We start from the raw sequence: 20,857 nt of genomic DNA, 5'->3' as shown, positions 1-20,857 counted from the left end.
AAGGAAGAAAGGATAAAAAAAGAAAGGAAGAGAGAGGGGGAGAAAGGGAAAGAAGAAAGAAAGGAAGGAAGAAATGAGGAAAGAAGGAAGGGAATGAGGAAGGAAGAGAAAGCAAGAAAAAAGAAAGGAATGAAGGAAGGATTTGGGGAAGTTACTTTATTCCATGTACTTACCTTTCTCAAAAGTCTGCAAAACAGAATTTTAAAAATGTATCTCACATCTCCCCTCCCCCTTAGAATCGCTGTAGAGACAAAAGGAGAAAATCCATATGAACAAAGAGTGTGGTCCATTCCTGGCACTTAGGAAGTGTTCTGTAAGAATATAGATATTGTTCTCATCATACTATTACGTGGAAAGAAGAAGTGGCAATTCCAACAGACAGGCTGGAGCAATTAAGGCAAGCAGGAAGCTGTCTGTGGAGATACTGTGAGCCATGGCTCCTAGCTCACCTCTCTTCCCTGCGGCCCCGCTGAGTGGCAGCCACTCAGCATGCATGGCTGGCACGGCTGGGTGGGGATGAGTCATCCTGAACAGGCTGTGGGAGATAAGGTGGGGTGCAGGTCCTGGAACAGCACGAGACTCTGAGAACAGGGCAGGAACAGAACATAAGAAGACAGCGGGGTATGGAGGGATGAACCCAGCAAACTCTGTTGTTACACCTGCACAGCTGTTGGCTCAGCTTCTCCAAGGAGGGAACCTAAGTCCAGGCTTTGGTGGCAGTCCACAGCAGGAACATCAGCCAGCACACTGCCCCCTCCCCTCGGTGCACTCTTAGTTATCAGCACCAACTGAAATAACAACCACTGGTTTACTCTTACCTAATCTCAATTGTCCCTGTATCATTTCTCTAGAATGATAAGGTAAGATAGAGACGCAAAGGAGAAGGCCAGGAAGCTGTGTATTCTCAGGAAGAAAACCGGACTTCCTGGGGGAAGGAAGATACCATTAGTATGGACTCTGTGTGCATGTGTGAGTGTGTGTGTGTGTGTGTGTGTGTGTGTGTGTGTGTGCCATTCTTTATGCCTGAACTCGGGGCCTGAGTGCTGTCTCAAGATTAGTGCCCTACCACTTGAGCCACAGTCTGCTTCCAGCTTTGTTTTTTGGGGCAGTTACTTGGATATAAGAATCTGACTTTCCTGCCTGCGCTGGCTTTGAACCTCAATCCTCAGATCTCCGATGTCAGCCACTGGTGCCCAGGAGGACCCAACACTTCTAAAATCCTCAACTCTCATTTGCTCCCAAGCTGAAATCTGCATACTGATAACCAAGATTCTACTTCTGTGGCGTCTGCCCCTAGGGAACACAATGGGAACTCATCTGTGACTCTGTTATGACTCAGTTTCCCTGATTTCTTCTTTTTTTCTCTCTTTGCCATCACCCCAGGCCATGCCCTCGCTTCATCATTTCTGTAGCCCCAAATGGCCACCACTCTTACTCTGTATTCAGTGTTCAGTCCCAGCACCATATCAGCCTGTCTTAGATGTCATTTCCTTTTGTCACAAAGACTTTATTGTCCCCACCCAATGCCTTATATTTAATCTGTATGACATATTGACTTTTCTTTATGACTTTATTGGCTCTCCCTAGAATGAAATGGTAGCTATACATCTCCAATTATGGAGCTATCCTTTTCTATCAGCCTTCATCCCAACAAGTGCAGCCTGGTCTCGGCATAGGGATGAAAGTTTGCCAGCTTGCCCCTAGTATGACTACCCTTACCCATCTCATTTTGCCTAGGATGAGGATAAATGGGTTTGAGGGAAAACAACTGCTCCCAGAAATGTTCTTGCTTTTTTGAGAGTACAAGTAAAAGCTCTGTGGTATGAAGGATTTCTAGCTTGGAATAAAATTTATTTCACTAGCATTTATGAATCATGCTGTGTAGGTATGAAGGAAGAAGAGGTGTACATGTTACACAATTGTTTGCAATCAACAAGATGGTAGACATAAGTTCAAGCCCCTGGCATGACTGAATATAGATAGAGCACAGGGTCAGGTGGCAGCCATTTGTGCCTGTAATCCTAACTACCCAGAAGTATGACATCTGAAGATCAAGGTTCAAAGCCAGCCTAGGCAGGGAAATCCCATGGGACTTGCTTTCAATTAATCACCCAAAAGTCAGAAGTGAGTCTGTGGCTTGTATGGTAGAGCATCTGTCTTGAGTAACAGAGTTACACCCAGACCCTAGGTTCCAGTCTTAGTCCCAGCATACACACACACACACACACACACACACACACACACACACACACACACACACACACGAGTTCAGGAAAGCTCATTCCATTGTAGCAGCTATCAGGCCCTGTGAGGCAGGCATTGGGACAATATTACCTTCATTTTCCAGTTGACAAAACTTACTTACCTGCCTGAGAACTTAAGTGGCTTGTTTATATTGACACAGAGCTAATAATTAGCAGGTAAGGGTCTCCTAGTTGGGTGATGTCTTGAATACTCCACTCTGCCTACAACCATCAGGACCATAGAGCTCCTGGAAAAGCCATTAGGCATGCTTGTGAACAGTGTGAATGGGCAAGGAGGCATTTGACCCCGGAATGAAAGAATCCAAGAGATTTCAATCAGAAAAGAAATGAAAGGAGGAGAAACAGTCTGGAAATAAAGAAACTTTATGAGCAGGATATAAGAAGAGCAGACCAAGGGCAAGATTGTTTGAGAGGGGAGGCTCCTCCCCGGGCCCCCCTGAGTAGCTGAGATAAAGCAAGGGGAGAGGCTGAAGTGTCTTTCACTGATAAACAGGCTCCACCCAGAGGCCAATAGTGTGTGCCTGGGGAAAGAGGGGGCAGAGTGGCAGAAGTGCCCCTTCTCCAGGACCGCTGGACTGGGGTGGGGGCAGGAGGGAAGCCATTTCCTGAAACCCAGTCTTCAGATCCAGCAGCTAGAGAAGAGCCAGGAAGAATTCTGGGAGCCAGGGAGAAGCAAAGTGATGGCAAGTTCCCTGGAGAAACTTCCAGAGCCAGTTACCTAGGGTGGGGGTGGGGGGTGGGGGGGTGGCTGTGTGTGAAGGCCCTGCCCCCACCACAGAGGCGAGTACATGAGGTTTCCAGAGGAGAAAGAGGGAAGGTGGAGGAGGCAAGGGGAGAAATGGAATATTCTGGGATGAAGCAATTTTGAGGCCCACCTGGGACATTTCCCAGGATGAAAAGGTGAAAGATATGATGTCAAAATGGCAGAATGCCATTGGACCCTCCTTCCTGACCCAGCTCCCCTCCCCTCTTCCTTCCTCTTTCTCTCACTTCTAGGAGGGTGGGGTCCAAAGTGGAGCAGAGCTGAGAGAGCCAAGCCAGGCCACTGGAATGGGGCCTCTCCAGAGCCAAGAGGTAAGTGGCTTCTTTCATGACATTTGGGTCGTGCCATGTAGTTGTAAGGAGCCACACAAGTACCCATTGGATGACCCTTCCTCAAGAGAGGTGCTTCTTCATCTCCCTGGCATCCAAGAAAGTCCCAGATTTACCGAGAATAAGCAGAAATCTCTCTGTGCAAGAGGGCCCAAACTCTAGTGTCTTTATTCTCTTTTCCTTTCTCTCCTTTTTCATCTCCTGGTTCTCCGCACAGGTGTCTGCAGAGGAGAGGATACCTGCTGCATGGAGCAGACACTGGGCAATAACCAGAAGGCTGCTGATCATTATCCTGCTTTTTGGCCTGCTCCTTGGTTCTTCTGTACTTTGGTTTTACGTTTTCTGGAGCTGCGGTCCTCGTAAGCATGGTCATGAAAGCCCCCACTTAGAAAGCCCCCCTCAGTCATGGGCGCTGGTTTACTCGGATCCTCACCGTTCCCCTTGAATCTTGACTTCTTCCTTCCTTCAGGAATCCCATGTCAAGCCACTAGTCAGATCAATTCTTTTCCACCCATCACTTCTCTGTTCCTCCTTAGGAATGTCTTTTCTGCCCCTTGGGGGAGCTCTTGTTCCTTTCCCTCCACTCTTCTAGCTCTGTGCTCTTCCCCACAGGCCCCTGTGAAACACCTGTGTGCCTGGATCTCCTGACTCGCTACCTGGCCCCCAGAAACAACAGTGTGGCCCCCTGTGATGACTTCTTCAGCTTTGCCTGTGACAAAGCCAAAGGGACCAGTAGTTCTTTTCAGGCTCTTGAAGAGGAAAACAAAAGCCGGCTGCAGAGACTACTAGGTGAGGAAAGCAGACTGCCAGATTTCTCTGTGTCAGTCGGTAGCTGAACTAGGTGGTCACGACTCTCTCCAAACTCTATGTGTCATTCTCTAAGCGGAAGTTTGGGGATAGTGAGGAAAGAGTGTGTGTGGGGGTGTTCATTTTGGTGGTGGGTAAGGGGCAGATGAGTCGGTGCAAAGGATATGCTAGAGAGCTAAGCTCAATGGAGATTAAGAATATTTCTTTGTAGATGAAATCAATGGTCAGATCTGAAAGGAAAAGTAGCAGGAGGAACTGAGGCAGCTAAGAGGTTGGAAGTAGGTCCCAGGAAGTTGAGGGGTTGAGGTAAGGGCTTGGAAATAAAAAAGTATAGTATAGGCAAGTCCTACAGCCCAAGGAAAAACCTAGGGAATGCATTGATGGCACAGATTGGCGTCTTTCCTCCTTTTTTTTTTTAATGGGTAAAAAGTGGGAAGTAGGCCATTTCCAGTTCAGGCATTGAGCTGTAAAAGAAATACTCAGATGTGTTCTCACGCTGGAATAAAAAGATACCAGGAGGACTGGGGAGAGGAGGTTAGATGGTGGATGGTTAGGATGGATGTGTGTTTGGGTTGTTGTGTTTGTTCATGTTCTGGGTACCAGGGATGAAGGGAGTTTGGACTAAGGGAGCCTTCCCATTTCTTCTCTGTACTAAACCTACCCATATGAGTTTCCTTCACTGTAATGCTCTAAAGTTCTCTGCTTTACTGAAATTTTCAGATTCCCTCAATCATCTTATACTTGTCTTCCATTTCTATCCTTTCTCCTTTATCTACTTATTCCTGTTCCTTTCCTTTCTTCCATGTGTTTCCCTTTTCACTTTCTTTTTTTTTGTTTGTCTTTCTCCTCCTCCTCATCTATTGCCTACACTGCTTCCCTCTGCTCTAATCCATTCCAGATTGAGTTGTGTTCCCAGTTTCCTCCCCTGAGTCTTTTCCCTTCCTCTCATATTACTGCTGGGAACATCCCTTACTTTCTGACAAGTTCCCTGTTGCTTCTTTCATCTTTTTACTAGCCTTCATTCACTTTTAATTCTCCTATGCTTCCTTTCTAGAGGCCCCAGGGTCTTGGCACCCAGGCTCTGGGGAAGAGAAAGCCTTCCAATTCTATAAGTCTTGCATGGACACAGATGCCATTGAAGCTGCAGGGGCTGGTCCCCTCAGACAAGTTATTGAGGAGGTGAGAACAGCTGGAATAACTTTTCTGGATATGTAACACATTCAATGACCCCAGAGTTCTAGCAGGAAGTTTATTCTGGAAAGAATCAGACCCTAGGCTGAAAATTGAGAAAGACAAAGGGACATATGGAGACGTTGAGGAAGCAAAGGGCTCAGAAATCAGGAGATAAAAGCTGTAAGAGAAGAAAAGTAAAGCCAGTGGGATGTGAATCTCAGATCCCTATGCTCAGCTCCATCTCTTTTCTTCCCAGCTTGGTGGCTGGCACAGGACTGGAAACAGGACTTCTTTAGACCTTAACCGAACTCTGAGGCTTCTCATGAGTCAATATGGCCACTTCCCATTCTTCAAAGCCTATCTTCGACCTCATCCTTCCCCTCCACACACACCAGTTATCCAGGTGAGGGATGAACTGGCAAAACCACTGTTGAGCCTGGACCTACCTCTAACTCTAACCTGTCACGTCATCTCTAAGAGGAAGATGTCAGGCTAGGAGATAAGACAAATGTGCAATACAGAGAATAACTCTACCTTAAGAGATTTCTGAGAGCTGGGGACCCTGGAGGGGATGGGAGGAGGAACTCCAAGGCCAGTTCTGGGAAGATTGGAGTCGTTCTGGCCTTCCTTTTTCCTAATCTGAATTTCTTCTGGACCTCATACCAAGTGCTCCGTTTCTAGGATTTTCCTGTTCATGTTTACTCTTCATTTTTGTCAGAGACCTTTCTAAACAAAAGGATAATGATGCTATTGTCTATGTTTAAAAGCCTGTCATTTTAACAAGCCACCACTAGGTCATCAAGATCTGGTCCCTAATCCTTGCAAAGCTTTGAATGCTTCCCCATCTGATGCCATATGCAGTTTTTTAGTCTTATCTCCTGCCACATTCCTTTGCTCCCTTATGCCCTAAGCTCTGCTGATTCATATAAGGTCCCAAGGATATTCCTTCTACCCATGCATGTGCTTATCTCTTTGCTTGAAACAATTCCCCATACTTGGCCTAGAAGATTCTTGCATGGTTTCAAATGTTGGTTCTGAGCATCTTCCAGGAAGTCTTTCTGACATTCTCCCCAGCTGTGAGTTAGGAGAAGCCCTTGTACCATCTCATTTCCTTAAGTGTTCAGTATTTCACACTCTGATTTGAAAACTGTGGGTCAACTCAGAGCAGGCAGCTAGAGTTCCTTCTCCCCAGGCAGCTAGCAGCTCTCCCAGGTGCAAACCACTACCCGTGTGCTAAGTAATGAGAGTGTTACATATTTGACCCTTACTCTCAAGACTTTTGCAACATTGGGAGATAGTGATTATTTTCAGAATTGATCATCAGTATGAAATGTTCTAAAATTCAGTTTTAAGGTGTAGCCTTTTGGGGATTAGTTAAGATCTGAAATGGCTAAGGAATGGCTCAAAGAAGAGATCTTGAGTTGGATTTCGAAGCAGCCTTGATTCATTCTGGTGAAAATGAGGCTAAAAGATACTAGAAGGGCTGCAGTGCATCGCTGAGTTGAGAAGTACTTGGAATACTGTGATTCCTTTGTAAGGACTATGGCAAGACTGGTCTTGGCAGAGGGTGGGTGGGGTACAGTGGAAGGAAAAATAGGATTGAAGATAAGGACTTGAGCCTGATTACTACTGGCCCAGGAAGCCAGAGAGACTTAATAATTGTGGATATACTAGGGGTGTAAAAGAAGAGGGAGTGAGCACCTACACTATACTCACACACGCATACACACTCTTTAAAAATGTGACAGAAGAGTCAAGTGAAAGATTTTCTGTGGCAGAGGCAAGGTTGGAGCTAGTGGGAGTGTGATATTGAAACTGGAGGAGAGAAGGCAGGGAGTTTGGCCTAGTGGTAGAGTGCTTGCCTAGCATGCATGAGGACCCAGGTTCGATTCCTCGTTACCACATACATGGAAAAAGCCAGAAATGGTGCTGTGGCTCAAGTGGTAGAGCTCTAGCCTTGAGAAATCCCAAGGACAGTGCCCAGGTCCTGCATTCAAGGCCTAGGACTGGCCAAAAAAAGAAGGAAAGAAATTGGAGGAGAAAAAGGCAAGTGTAGAAGTAAAGATCCTCAAAACCAAGGGCAAACCAGGGTACAATGTGTGGAGTACTGAGAGGGTACAAATTTTAGAGAGAGCCTCTCCCCAACACTCAATATCAGGATAAAGAGCATTTAATAAAAAGCCTTAAATATAGAAATCATCGCAAAGATCTGTGATGAAGAAAATTTTAAGTTCTTATTATGAATTTTTTTGAAAATGAGTTTTCTCAAATGGAACAAAACTTTAAAATGGGCCTTTTTATTTTGAAAATACTTTTTTTTCAATTGTATTTTATTGTCGGAGTGATGTATGAGGGGTTACAGTTACATTCATCAAGTAGTGGGTACATTACTTCTTGAACATTGATACCCCTTCCCATGTTTTTCTCCCACTTTGCCTTTCCTCACTCCCTCCTAGTCATCTTGATTTTGTGTTTGTTGTTCTTAACCTACTGTGTGAAATTATTTGTGCGCTCTCCCTCTCTCTCTCTCTCTCTCTCTCTCTCTCTCTCTCTCTCTCTCTCTCTCTCTCCCTCTCTCTCTCTTTCTCTCTCTCCTTATGGTGTATCTCATGTTGTTACTGTATCTGACTTTGGTATCTGGTGTATTGTATATATGTTTATTTGAAATAGAGAAGGGGAAAAATCAAGAAAATACTTATAATGAGAACAAAATAATGGCAGGAGTTTACAGGTCAAATGACAAGCATCTGTTTTTGGTTTAATTTTATTGCCAAGGTGATGTACAGAGGGGTTACAGTTACATACGTGAGATAATGAGTACATTTCTTGTTGACCATTGTTACCCTCTTGGCAAACATCTTGTTTTCTGAGTCTTGAATGCCTCTTGATTATTGCATCTGAGATGACTATTTCACCTTGCTGACCCTAGCCTGATCCTGGCCCAGGCAATGACTTCTTGCCCAACACTGTTTTGTGTTTCTTTCTTGCTGAACATCATCTCCATGTGAATTATAATGGCTAGACATTTTTGCATCTGTGTAACAACTTTGTGTTCCCACAACTGGACCCTTTCTCCATGCTCTTACCCCTCATCCTTCCCTTCTTCACACTTCTGCTCCTTCTTTATCAGCTTTTTATTGTAATCTCCCCTAAGCCATTTCCCAGGGTGCCTCCCCTCCCTTCCTGCACCCGCCCTCTTCATCCCCCATGCTCCCCGTTTCTCTCCAGTCTCTCTTGTGTCCAGATAGACCAGCCAGAGTTTGCCATTCCTCTCAAGCAAGAGCAGGAACAGAAGCTCTATGCCCAGGTAAGATGATGACAGACAAAACCCTACCCTCTGAGACCGGGAGGAAAGGTGGCAGGGGCTCCTGGTACCTCTCACCATGTTTGTTCTTCCAGATTGTGCGTGCATACTTGACGTACCTGATTCGCCTGGAAACCTTGCTGGGAGTTGACCCTGAAAATGTGCAGCCACATGCTTCCCTGTCCATCACTATCACCTCCAGGCTGTCCCAGTTTTTGAGGCCCCTGGAGAAGCAGCAAGCACAGGACAAGTTCTTCAACATGATCACTATTGATCAACTGCAGGTGCCTGAAACTGAGGCCCAGACTATGGGCAAATGATCGTTCTGGTTGTTTTTATTTTTGTTTTATCTTCATGGTGCCATTGATTCCTTTCCATCCTTAACTTTTTCTGGCTCCAATCCCCCTCCTCCTCCTCCTCCTCCTCCTCCTCCTCCTGCTCCTCCTCCTGCTCCTCCTCCTCCTCCTCTCCCCTCTTCATCCTCTTCTTCCTTCTCCTACTTTGTCCTTTTCCTCCTTCCTTTCTCTCCCTCCCCCAACCAACACTCCCTTTATTCGCTCTCAAATCCAGAGAGCAGTCCTTTCCCCTGCCTTCTGTCTTCCTTCCCCTCTCCCCTTCAGCTTTGTGTCCCTCCTCTAAGGAAATGGCCCCTGCCATCGACTGGTTGTCCTGCTTGCAAGCGACATTTACACCGATGGCCCTGAGTCCCTCCCAGCCCCTGGTGGTCCATAATCTGGACTATTTACGAAACATGTCACAACTGGTGGAAGAAATGCTGCCGAGCCAAAGGTTTGCTCAAGTGGGGTTGGGCAGGTAGTGGGGCTAGGAGGAAAGTCAGAGGACACATTGGTCTCAGCCGAAGACCAAGGGGACTTTGGCTAGGAGGGTCCTGCTCGCATGTGAGGACATAGGATGGGGAGATGGAGTTGGAGATGGTGAAGCCTGGTGGCTCTAGGGAAGAAAGCATGGGATGCATTTCTCTCCTCTGTGGGAGGACTCTGGAGCCCTCATAGACAGAACTTCTAACATGATTTGTTATGTCCTAAAGGAGTCTCATTGAGCGAGGGGTGAAGGTGACCCTGGATCAGTTACCTGAACACAACAGTCAATTTCCAAGCATTCTTCCTAATAACCCAGTGGCAGCAACACCTAGCCATCTTTTATGAGGGAAGCAAAGGAACATTCATGTGGGTTCCATTGGATTTAAATGAGGCCCCCTGATAGGAGAGTAGCCAGAAGGGAAAGGCGAAGTCACTGGACTCAGCTTTGAGGTGCTTAGGGGATGCACTTGAGACAAGCCAGGAGGTGTTGGTTCACATAGATTCATCTGTGCGCTTAAACAGGAGTGCAGCACAGGCTTTCTTCTGTCATCGCTTAGTCCACACTAGGAAAGGGTGTGTGTTTGACCCATGTTATTCTTTCGTAAATATAGAGGAGGAGCTGCCCTCAGGAGTACCAAGATGACTTACTCAGAGAGATGTTGGGGGGACATTCCCAGGGCCCTGAGCTTTACAGGGGGTCCCTTTGTCTCCACAGAGACTTCTTGCAGAGCCACATGATCTTTGGGCTGGTATGGACCCTTTCCCCAGCCCTGGACAGTAAATTCCAAGAGGCCCGCAGAGAGCTGACCCAGAAACTGCTGGAGTTGACTAAGCAACCACTCATGGTGAGGAGCGGGAGGGGTGGTGGGGCCATGGGCTTTTCAGATTGTGGCAGTTTATGGTATACACCTCTGAAAGAGAAGGGAAGAGGTTCATGAGTAGAGGCCCTTCCATGCCTGAGCATTGCTTGGAAGCATTCAGGATGGGAAGGCAGAGTGTAATTTGAGAACCAGCTTGCCTTTAGCAACACAGCCCCTGGCCAATTCTGTTATATTGTTGCTGGGTTTTTGTTGTTGTTGTTTTGTTTTGTTTTTGCTGAGTAGTCAAACTTCAATATATAACTGAAATGATCATGGACTGTTCTTTGTCATGAGCCTTAAACTATTTGCTCTTTTATCCTGTGCTTTATGATGGAAGGACCTGGAGCTCAACATTCACAGAGAGAACAAACAGAGCAAAGTGAATGGAACTTCCTTCTACTTAGTGGTTTCCCACAGATGAGGTGAATTCAAGTTCAGTATTTCAATGTGCATCACACACACACACACACACACACACACACACACACACACACGCTGGATGTCTGAAGCAGTGGGATCTATTAGATCATGCATGAACTTTTATTAAAGATTGTAATATCTCTGAGGAGGGCATTGTGTGAAATAAGCTTTACTAACTAGTCTGCTGAATTAATTACCTAAGATGCAGAGATATTTTGTCAGCAAGAACCTTAAAATCCTAGGTACATTCAAATACAAGTAGAAATATCTAGTAAATCAGATATATCTTGCTGGGTGCCACTGGCTCATGCCTATAATCCTAACTAGTCATGTGGCTGAGGGATCTGGAGGATTGCAGTTCGAAGCCAGCCCAGGTAGGGAAGTCTGAGAAACTCTTATCTCTAATTAACTACCAAAAAGCCAGAAGTGAAGTTGGAGGTCAAGAGTGCTGTCTTTGAGTAAAAATGCTGAGGAATAGTGTCCAGACTCTAAGCCCCAGGACTGGCTACATTTTTTAAAAAATGGATACATTCTGGCTTCAGTTTGTAAAAATCATTTTCTCCTTCTTATCTTGTAGGCCATTGCTCTACTTTAGAGACTTAATGTATCTGTGGATTCAGAGAAGGGAAATGTAAATTCGAATATAGTGATTGTCCACTAAGCACTAACATGTCCTGGACATTTCCCTAAAATCTTTGGTCTGTTAACCAGCTTAATTCTTAAAATTCCACAGACAGCGTTTTACCTTAGTTTTAAAGATGGGGAATGGATATGCAATATCAAGGAACTTGAGAGTGTGAAATACATAGTGATGATTAGAGCAAGGGTTTGAACCCTGACATCGGGGTCTGAGGGTTTCTTCGTTGTGCTCCTGATCCTTCCACTTTCAAGGCCTTCACCAGGCAGGCCTGGGGCAAGTTCCCAAGGAACCAGTCTATCTCTTGATCAGAACTTCTCTTTGTGGGCTTGCTACAAAATTCCTGGCAACAAATGGCTTCCTGTAAATCCCAGTGCCCATGGCCTGATGTCATGTCTGGGAAGGTCAGAATGCCAGTGCTGATACTCATGCTCAAAGAATGTAGGAGGCCCACGGGTCCTGAAGTCACAGCCTTTCCATGAGGGCGCATAATTGCCCTTGGCCTTGAAGCTGAATCAAGCTCTAGCAGCAAACAGTGAAGTGACCTTGGACAAAGCACTTCACCTTTTGGAATAACAGTAGAAAAATATGAGACGTAACATGGTGATGACGATTGCTATCTCTTGGCTAGTCTCTGTCAAGTACTAGACGTAGGGTTTAGCAGAGATTATGTCATTTAATCCTCTCAAAAATGCATGAGGTTTTTAATCGCTATTTCACAGATGCAACTCAAGGCATGCAAAAGCTGAATAACTTTCCTAAGATCACATTGCTTATTGCTCTTAAGCAAGGAGAAGGAACAGACTTCAAAATAGATCAGTTTGGCTTAGGTGTCTGTAACCAAAGGATTGAGAAATACATGAAGGCTCCAAACACTGGCTTAGCAAACCTTTCAGCAAAGTACAAGACAGTAAATATTTCTAACTTTGCATTTTCTGTGGCTTGAGTTACCACTCATTGACTCTGTGTTCCTAGAAAACTCTTGGAGGTATGAGTGGAATTTTTGTTTTGGTAGTAGGTAGGATTAGAAGGAATACCTAGAGCGAGGAAGAAGTTTCACGGTAAAGAAAAAGGTTGCATCTCACTGTTGCAGAGAATATGGCTAAAAGTTGGTGAATTTGGGAATCCCCTAGGAAGTTGTGACTAAGAAGAGGTGACCTGTGACTTGCATTCAAGACTACATCCATTGTTACCACTGAAGCAGGCCCCCAGTGTCAGAAACACTGCCAGAGCAACTGGAGTGGTGCCAATGGGATAACTGGGAAGTGGGAATGAGAGGGAAGGCGAGAGCCAGAGCAGGTCTGGCAGGTCACAGGGATGACTGCATTCCAATGAAACAGGGATGTGCAGAAGAGCTTACTTTATGTTTTAAAAGAATGATTCTTAAGGGATGCACTAGGATTTCTTGACTCTCAGTGTGAGAGGAAGTTCTGAGAGTCAAAGACAATACGAAGGCTTGGGGTTTGATTTGACCAAACTTTGGTTCTAGCCAATGGTCACTAATTATAGACTTCTTAGCATAGTCTTCCAAAGGAATTCTGATTTATAGGTTCTTTATTCTCGGTGCCATCTGCATTTGGTTAATTTTGAATATTAGTCTTAGGAAAGTAAAAGGATTTAATATTTGTGTTTGCTAAATAAGAACTGTTTATATTCACTCCAATATCCCAGTTTATCAGGTAAATTTAGATCTTTGTTTCAAAAATCCTTTCTGCCACCTTTCCTTTTCAACCTTGGGTGATTTTCAATTTTAATCATTTTTTTTTTAGACTACAGTTAAGACCCTGAAGGGGAAAGGTTATTAATGACATAAATTCCTCGATTCAATGTGACAAATGTTTATTAAGTGTCTACTGTATGGACTGTAAGTCCATTATATGGTGGCATTTGGAATATAGCACTGGGCAAAATAGACAAGCATTCCTGCCTTTGTGCATGTATATTCCAGTAAAGAAAAGAGAAGAATAGACTCAATAAAATATATAGAGTGGCATTAGAGAGAAAAGAAATCAACAAAGGAAGTCTGAAGGAATGTAGTCATGATTGTAGGAAGATCTGAGTCATTCATCATCGCTGTTTACTTATTAAGTGGGACAAGAGTCCATTCATATTATACTATCATGTACCATTGATTTTACATTTAATTTACAAAGACCTAACTTGTGGTGTTACCTGAAGTTAAGATAATGGCAAAGGATTGTTATTAGCATGTCCAAAGCAATGTTAATGGCATTCCATTGGAATTCTTTTCCTTTCTCCCAATCCTCAAATCTCTGTGGAAGGTAGAACAGGCATTATTCTCATTTGACAACTGGTATACCCAAAGCCCAGATTCTAAGTTAAAAACTGATACTAGCAAATGCTAATATTCTGTTTAAAGGATGAATTGTGGCAGCCACTGAGGATAAAATTAGTCTATAGGTACATTTTGTTGGCTAATTTACAAATTCTGAAGTAATTACCAACCTATAAAGATCAAATAGCATGAAGGTATTCAGAATTGTGTCCTGTGAGTACATACGTGTTTTGTGCCAACCCAGTCTTCTTCAGAGCCCAGATAATGTCAATTAGGCTGGGAGTACTTTGTCCAATTCACAGAGCAGCTTGTGCCTTGTGCTTTGATGTCAGACCACTGCCTATTTTAGTCTGTGGTTCTCTACACCACAGTTTAATGAATCTATTAACTCAAAACTCTTTTTTTTTTTTTTTTTTTTTTTTTTTTTTGCCAGCCCTGGGCTTGAGCTCAGGGCTTGAGCACTGTCCTTGGACTTTCTCAAGGCTAGAGCTCTACCACTTGAGCCTCAGCACCACTTCCGGCTTTTTTTTTCTTCTATGTATATCGTACCAAGGAATCGAACCTGGGTCTTCGTGCATGCTAGGCAAGCACTTTAACCACTAGGCCAAACTCCTGGCCCTCAAAAAACTTTTTATTAGTTTTGTATTGTTTGTCCTCAATGATCCCAGTGAATCTTAGCAGTTACACATTGTTTAAAAACTACACTTTTACTGATTCCTCCCAGAACTTAGTTTAGAATATTACAGATTTCCCACTGGCCTATAGACTCTAAATTCTACTTTACCCTTATTAAAGATTGGCCAAGTTATTACTTCTTTCCAGACTCTAGAAATTTCCCCTGATTTTTGTGATTACTTATTGTTGTTCGTGACTTGAAATTTTTCATGTACAATTGTTTTCAGTGGTCTAAAATGAATCCACTGAACTCTGTTGTCTTGCATTTGAAGTATTATTTCCATCCTTTATACATGAAGATTATTTTCTCTAGTTGTCTTTCCTTTTTCCTCTATTTTCTTTCCTCTTTGGTCCTCCTTCCTTCCTCTCCTTTCCTCTGTTTTTCTTTCTACTCTCTTATACACACACACACACACACACACACACACACCAGTGTTTTATACTCTATCTCTTTATATCTTGAGAATGATAGCTGTTGTCATAGCCTGAGTGGCATCTGTTATCTTGAGTAGTCAAATTCCACTGCAAAGAATGTTGAGTAAAGGCTCAGTCAGTCATTAGCAAAGGGGAAGCAGTCAAGAGTCTGGGGTGTGAAAAGGCTGAAAAGTCCACACTGCTAGGCTCCAAGGCAAACCCTCCTGGTACTCTTTGCTTGCCACTGCCCCAGGTGTGGTAGTAGTGGAGAAGAGGCATTCCTGGAACTATGCCTTTTGGAAAAGTAAGAATGCTGAAGTTGGCCAGAAGATTTCTCAACTTAAACCAGTTATTGCAAACAATTCATATTTTCCTTCAGTTCTTAGTTGCAAAGATCCAATTAGCACATCACAGAAAGTCTTTTTACTTTTTAGATCTCAGATTGGGACTCGAACATGGTAACTACTTTCTCAGATTAACTAGTGTTCTAGCAACCAAACCATGCCTCCAGCCCCAGAAAGAGTCCCTAATTTATGTGAGAAAAGATGTGAACAGACCTTACGATACAGCAAACAACACACAAAGGTAGACAGCTATGTCCAAGATAAAGTCACTCACTGGCAGACTTAGTACAAGAGTTTTCTTGTTACTTACTACCACATGATTCACCACTCCATGGCATACTCTGTCCACCTCTGCAAATCTGAAATCAAGCCCTGCTTGTACTGAGGACATTAGTGGTACCCTCCCCACCATGTGGCCAACAGTTCTTTGAGGCATAAATCAGATAAAGCTATAATACTTTACCTCATTTGATCTATATCAACGCAATAACTTAGTACTTGCAAGCCAGGTACTGGCTCTTTCCCGCTGGCTCCTTGAGTGTGCTTGTCTATTCACGCTGGGTCATTTCTGAGTTTACCCCTCTACCATTCTAGTCCATCACCAAAAGCTTACCCAGCATCGATTTCTAATCTCTGTGGTTAGAAAACAAACAACCCACAAATATGCCAATAGCTCTCTCACTGCTAATGGTCTCTGAGTTTATGAAGCTTCAATTTTCCATCTTCCCATCCTACTTTCTTTTTCTGATTTGGCCAAGTTTTACTATTGTTTTTTTTAATTATGCATTTAGTCATTTGTTGCTATTTGCTCATCTTCTCCTAGCAAATAATACAGCATCTAAAGTCCACTTTTATTGGTGATTTTCCTCTCCATAATATAAGATGTTCCACCCACTTGGGCAGTATGCATTGGTCATAGTAGAGAAAAGAAATTGCAGTTTTCAACTTCTATTTTCAGCAAAGGATTGCAAGAGCATGGGATCATCGCTGGAATCCCAAACCCATGCTTGTGTATATTGGGTGGGATCAGGGTTTGGTTCCCCTCCTCTTTTTGTTTTTGTTTTGTCTTGTTTTTTTGGTCAGCTATGGGGCTTGAACTCAGGATCTGGGTGCTGTCCCTGAATTTTTTTTGTTCAAGACGTAGCATTACCATTTTGAGCCACAGAACCATTTCCAGTTTTCTGGTGGTTAATGGGAGGTAAGAATCTCATAGATTTTCTTGCCAGGGCTGGTTTTGAACTGAGATCCTCAGATCTCTAGTCCCTTGAGTACTAAGATTACAAATGTGGGTCACCAGTGTCCAGCTTCCCCTTCTCCTCTCCACAGGAAGCTTCTGATCTTCAGAAGCTCCCAGGGCCCCTGCATTCAAATCAATAGGCAACGAATAAGGAAATTTTCTCAGTGGGGCTCAGTTCAGGAGGAGGAGGGGAGGCAGGCTTCTTCCTGACTGAGAAACAGTGTGCATCAGCAGAGATGGTAAAAGGAGATAAAGTTCACTGAAGGGTTCATCTTCTGGGCTGAAGGTCCACACAAGTCAGGCCTAGGAAAACAGTGAGAAGAGAATCCTAGATAGCATTCACTCACTCCAGCTTTGTCTCTACAGCCAGCCCAACCCCGATGGATGAAGTGTGTGGAGGAAACAGGATCCTTCTTTGAGCCTACCCTGGCAACGTTGTTTGTTCGTGAGGCATTTGGCCAGAGCATCCAAAGTGCTGTATGTGAGAACTCTTCCCTGCCTCTGTCCCTCTACTCTTCCCACCCCACACCATGTCCAGGCTCGATGGCCTGTGCCCTTCAGAGGTACGCATGGCTGGGAATCTGTCAGTAGAGAATGTCCACCTAGAGGCAGAGCCCAGGGGTCAGCTCCATCCATTGGGCAGCTCTACTCAGCTACAGGATACAAATTATTCACAGCACACGCTAATTTGGACACGTCATCTGGCTTTCCTGGTAATGTGTTTCTTCAACCATAAAATGAGAAAATAAAACTTCTTGACCTTTAGGGACTCCTCCCTGTTTATCTGCAACTTTTGAACAACACATCATACAATATGAGCATAGGATGGCATGGAGCATACAGAAAGATTATTTTGTGAGGACTTGTCATAGGATGTGGACTTTTGTAAAAAAAACAACAACAAACCACATACTTTGTGTGAACTACTTCTGTTATTATCATAATTTTTACAGCATAGAGCATTCATGCACAGATAGGTTAGCTAACTTGCCTAGGTCAAGTAGCTGATACATACCACACATAGGATTTGAACTCACGTAGTCTGATCCTAGAGCCTAGGCTTCTGGTATTGTCACTCATTTTCTTCCTTCAAGAAATCTACATGCATGAGGTTAAATGGCTAAGAAATCAGGGACAACTCACTCAGGCTGTGAAGCTGGGGAGGCTCCAACTTGTTGGGCAACTGAATTGCTCAGGAAAATGAATGAAAGAGAGGAAATGTCTGCCTTGAGAAGGAAGACGTGTGGGGCAAGATCCCAGAGAGCAGAGAGGAATGACAGCCTTCTTTTCCTTCTGCTTTTGGAGCCATTGGCCTTGCCTTAAGAGTAACAAATCATTAGGTTGAGATCCCTCTGCAGCAAGAAGCCATCCTCCTGGTCCACTCTTCGGGAGCTGGTTCCACTTGCCTTTGTGTGCTTGGAATTTGCCTTTCCAGGTCCACAGACCTTGGTGTGCTGGAGGTTTGAGGTACACTAGGAAATAGAACTTCCTATTTTCCACTGACTTTCTGAGGTTTGCTCTGATTGCTCCTTAAGCTCAGGTATCCCTCAGGACAAGACTGCTTCCAGAGCCAGGGGTTGTGCGGTGCCCAGGCTGATGCCAATCCTGACCTTGACCTTTCTCTACCTATGTCACCCCCAGGCCATGGAGCTCTTCACTGAGATCAAGGATGTCCTCATCATGCGCCTCAGGAAGCTTTCCTGGATAAGTGAAGAGAGCCGGAAAGAGGCCCTGGACAGGGTAAACCCAGGAGTACAGGCCAGCATGGATATGTTTAGAGGGTAGAAAACACTGGATCAAGAGATAGTGATAGAAGAGAGTGCCAAAGCAAAACAAAAAAACCCCACAATATACACACATCCCAGAGATAGTACTGAAGGCTCTGAGAGACTCGTGCGAGTGTTAGGTTATTGCAACCTTTCTGTCTCCCCAGGTCACCCAACTGAACGTGGAGATGGGGTCCCCCAAATGGGCCCTGAAGCCAGAACTGGCCAGAAAGGAATACAGTGATGTGGGTCCTTGCCCTTTCTGCATCTCCTCGCTGCCACCAACCCCATGTCCTTGATTTTTCATCTCCTTGCTCTATGGGTCAGGCAATTATTTTCCCTGGGTTTTTCTAACCAACTTCTTTGATGCTGGCTGTGTCTTTTGGTCAGAGAAGATTATGATCCATGCTTGTATGCACATATGCACATGCACTCTATGACATGCCTATGTGTATTTATCTGGCTGCTGCTGTACATACAGAGTAACTACAGCGTCACTGTGTTTGTGTGTAAGAGCTTACACACCCATCTATATGTTTCTGTGCATCTAAGTCACCTCCTGCCTTCCCCTCAGATACAAATTGGACCCAGCTTCCTGCAGTCTTTCCTGAGCTGTGTACGATCTCTTCAGGCTAGAAATGTCCAAAGTTTCTTGCAGCCTTTCTCCTCCCACAGGTATGAAAGCAATGGAGGTGGACACTCTGTCCTAGAGATAGTGCATCTCTAATGGATAGGAAAGGCACAAGAGAGACTGTATGCGCCTTGGGGACAGTGAATGATAGAGCTGTGTCTGTGTGTGCTCTCCCCACAGATGGCAAGTGTCCCCCTGGGCAGTCACTGCTTACTATTCCACAAGTGACCATGTGGTGGTCTTCCCAGCTGGCCTCCTCCAACCTCCATTCTTCCACCCTGGCTACCCAAGGTCTGACCATTCTATGAGGGTGGGCAGGGGCTTTCTCAAGAAGATGCAAAATGTGGCAAGGACTGAGATTTGGGGTTCGAGGACTGGGGTTAAACAATGAGGAAGGATGCTGCCACTATGACAGGATTGTGTTCCCTAGAGCGGTGAACTTTGGCGCTGCTGGCTTCATCATGGCTCATGAGCTCCTGCATGTCCTCTACCAGCTCTGTGGGTAACGGGGAACACTGGGGAGGGGGACCACAGGGAGCTCAGGGAGGAGCTCAGAGTTGGTATGGAGGGAAAAGGAAGATTTTTCAAGGGCTCTCCAGGGGGGATTGTCCACTTGCAGTGGGCATGGAGCTGTATCAGTCTGGGGTACTTCCCATGTCCCCTTCATCCATCCTCTAGCAGTTCATTCTGGTTCATTTTCAACAGTACTCCCTGGGGGCTGGCAAGCCTGTGAACCCCGTGCGCTACAGGAGGCGATCCTGTGCCTGGAGAACCATTATGCCGCTTTTCTGCTTCCCAGCAGGCCTTCCTTCAACAGCTGCCACGAGCTCCTGGAGGGCGCTGCTGATGTGGCCGGACTGGCCATTGCTTTGCAGGTGCGTCGGTGGCATGACTCATCGTTGGGCCTTTCCTATGCCCTCAGAGAGACCCCCAGGACACTCCACAGACTCCTCATGTTCTAGGGCATCGTAGGTCTCTTGACAAGTTCCTCTTTATTCTGGTTCTGACCAGGATGTCAGCGCAGTGCTGAAGATGGCCCAGGACCTGGTGTGGGGTACTGGGTAGCCAGGCGTTAGACTTCTGAATGTTGTTGGGTCTGAAGCTTAAAGGCAAACTCTCCATCTCATGCCCTTATCCAGGCTTACAGCGAGAGGCTTGTACGGTACCGTGGGGAGACTACTCTGCCCAAGGGCTTCAACCCCCACCAGCTCTTCTTCCGAAGCTATGCCCAGGTACACAGCCTCTGCCTCCCCCTAGAGCATGCTTCCATCAATGCCCCATCGCGGGTGCTCATGTTAGAGTATCCCAAACGCACCCTTCCCACAGCTTCTACCTGCCACTGTAGATGTCACCCTTTCTCCCTTTGGAACCAGCCTTCACATCATGACAAGTTATTCCAGCCCAACTCCAGCCACTTGAACCCTCCCCACCTCCCAATTTAAGAAGAGAAATTCTCTACTTCCAAATCCTGCCAACTTTTTTCTTCTCTGACACCTCAGGAACAGGCTTCTACAACAGGTTGACTATACCAAATTCTTCCTCAGAGAGCTCATTCCCAGGAGTGTTTCCAACTTGACAGAACTCTTTAGGTACCTTTGTCCCTTTGCCCAGCACCCTGCCCTACTCCTTAACACAATGTCCTCATGGGACTTCTCCATTAGACCACACATCAGGTCCTTTAGAAATGGTGTATCACACCCTTCGGGCCTTTCCCACGCCCACTGCTAGATTAAATGGTGTACAAGTGAAGATGTCTCCTTGAACACTCTATTTCTACTCCCCGTGGAGGCCCCCCATTCCCCAATGTCTGCCCTGTCCCGATTACCCTGTTAATCTTGCTGTGTTCCTTACCTTCCTCCTCAGGTGATGTGTAGAGAGCTCAACACTCAGGACCCTCTGGACACTCATAACCCTCCCAGTCTTCGAGTCAATGGACCCCTCAGTAACAACCCAGCCTTTGCCAAGCATTTCTACTGTCCGCACGGTGCCCCCATGAACCCCTCCAACCACTGTCAGCTCTGGTAACTTGACTACCAAAGAGACCACACCTGTCAGGCCCTACCCAAGGAGTTGGAGCACTAGCTTTCCCCCTCTTCAATAAAAGCTGGCTCTTGGC

The 20,857-nt window shown here is 45.3% G+C and overlaps 1 protein-coding gene across 1 annotated transcript; it reads left to right on the top strand.

The window, feature by feature from the left end:
* Window positions 1-3,299: 3,299 nt before the first annotated feature.
* Window positions 3,300-20,843, top strand: Kel (Kell metallo-endopeptidase (Kell blood group)). The gene is made up of 18 exons (XM_090333441.1): window positions 3,300-3,338; window positions 3,574-3,715; window positions 3,969-4,145; window positions 5,218-5,342; window positions 5,593-5,739; window positions 8,581-8,643; window positions 8,736-8,924; window positions 9,281-9,429; window positions 10,177-10,306; window positions 16,711-16,821; window positions 17,986-18,084; window positions 18,278-18,355; window positions 18,685-18,785; window positions 18,922-19,032; window positions 19,172-19,239; window positions 19,447-19,616; window positions 19,881-19,973; window positions 20,605-20,843. The coding sequence occupies exons 1-18, from the start codon at window positions 3,315-3,317 to the stop codon at window positions 20,764-20,766; spliced, it is 2,139 nt and encodes a 712-aa protein (XP_090189567.1). The 5' UTR covers window positions 3,300-3,314; the 3' UTR covers window positions 20,767-20,843.
* Window positions 20,844-20,857: the final 14 nt, after the last annotated feature.

This window comes from Megascapheus bottae, chromosome 5, assembly GCF_031878675.1.
Source record: "Megascapheus bottae isolate mThoBot1 chromosome 5, mThoBot2.hap1, whole genome shotgun sequence".
Classification (NCBI taxonomy): domain Eukaryota; kingdom Metazoa; phylum Chordata; class Mammalia; order Rodentia; family Geomyidae; genus Megascapheus; species Megascapheus bottae.
The sequence above is the reverse complement of the archived record's forward strand: the minus strand, read 5'-3'. Positions and strand labels throughout refer to the sequence as shown.

What these genes read in the sequence shown, in the direction of transcription:
- Kel (XM_090333441.1), top strand. Translation starts at nt 3,315, where the DNA reads ATGGGGCCTCTCCAGAGCCAAGAG. An exon ending in GAAATGCTGCCGAGCCAAAG is followed by an intron (nt 9,430 to 10,176) that starts GTTTGCTCAAGT and finishes TTGTCTCCACAG; the next exon opens with AGACTTCTTGCAGAGCCACA. An exon ending in TTCCACCCTGGCTACCCAAG is followed by an intron (nt 19,033 to 19,171) that starts GTCTGACCATTC and finishes TGTGTTCCCTAG; the next exon opens with AGCGGTGAACTTTGGCGCTG.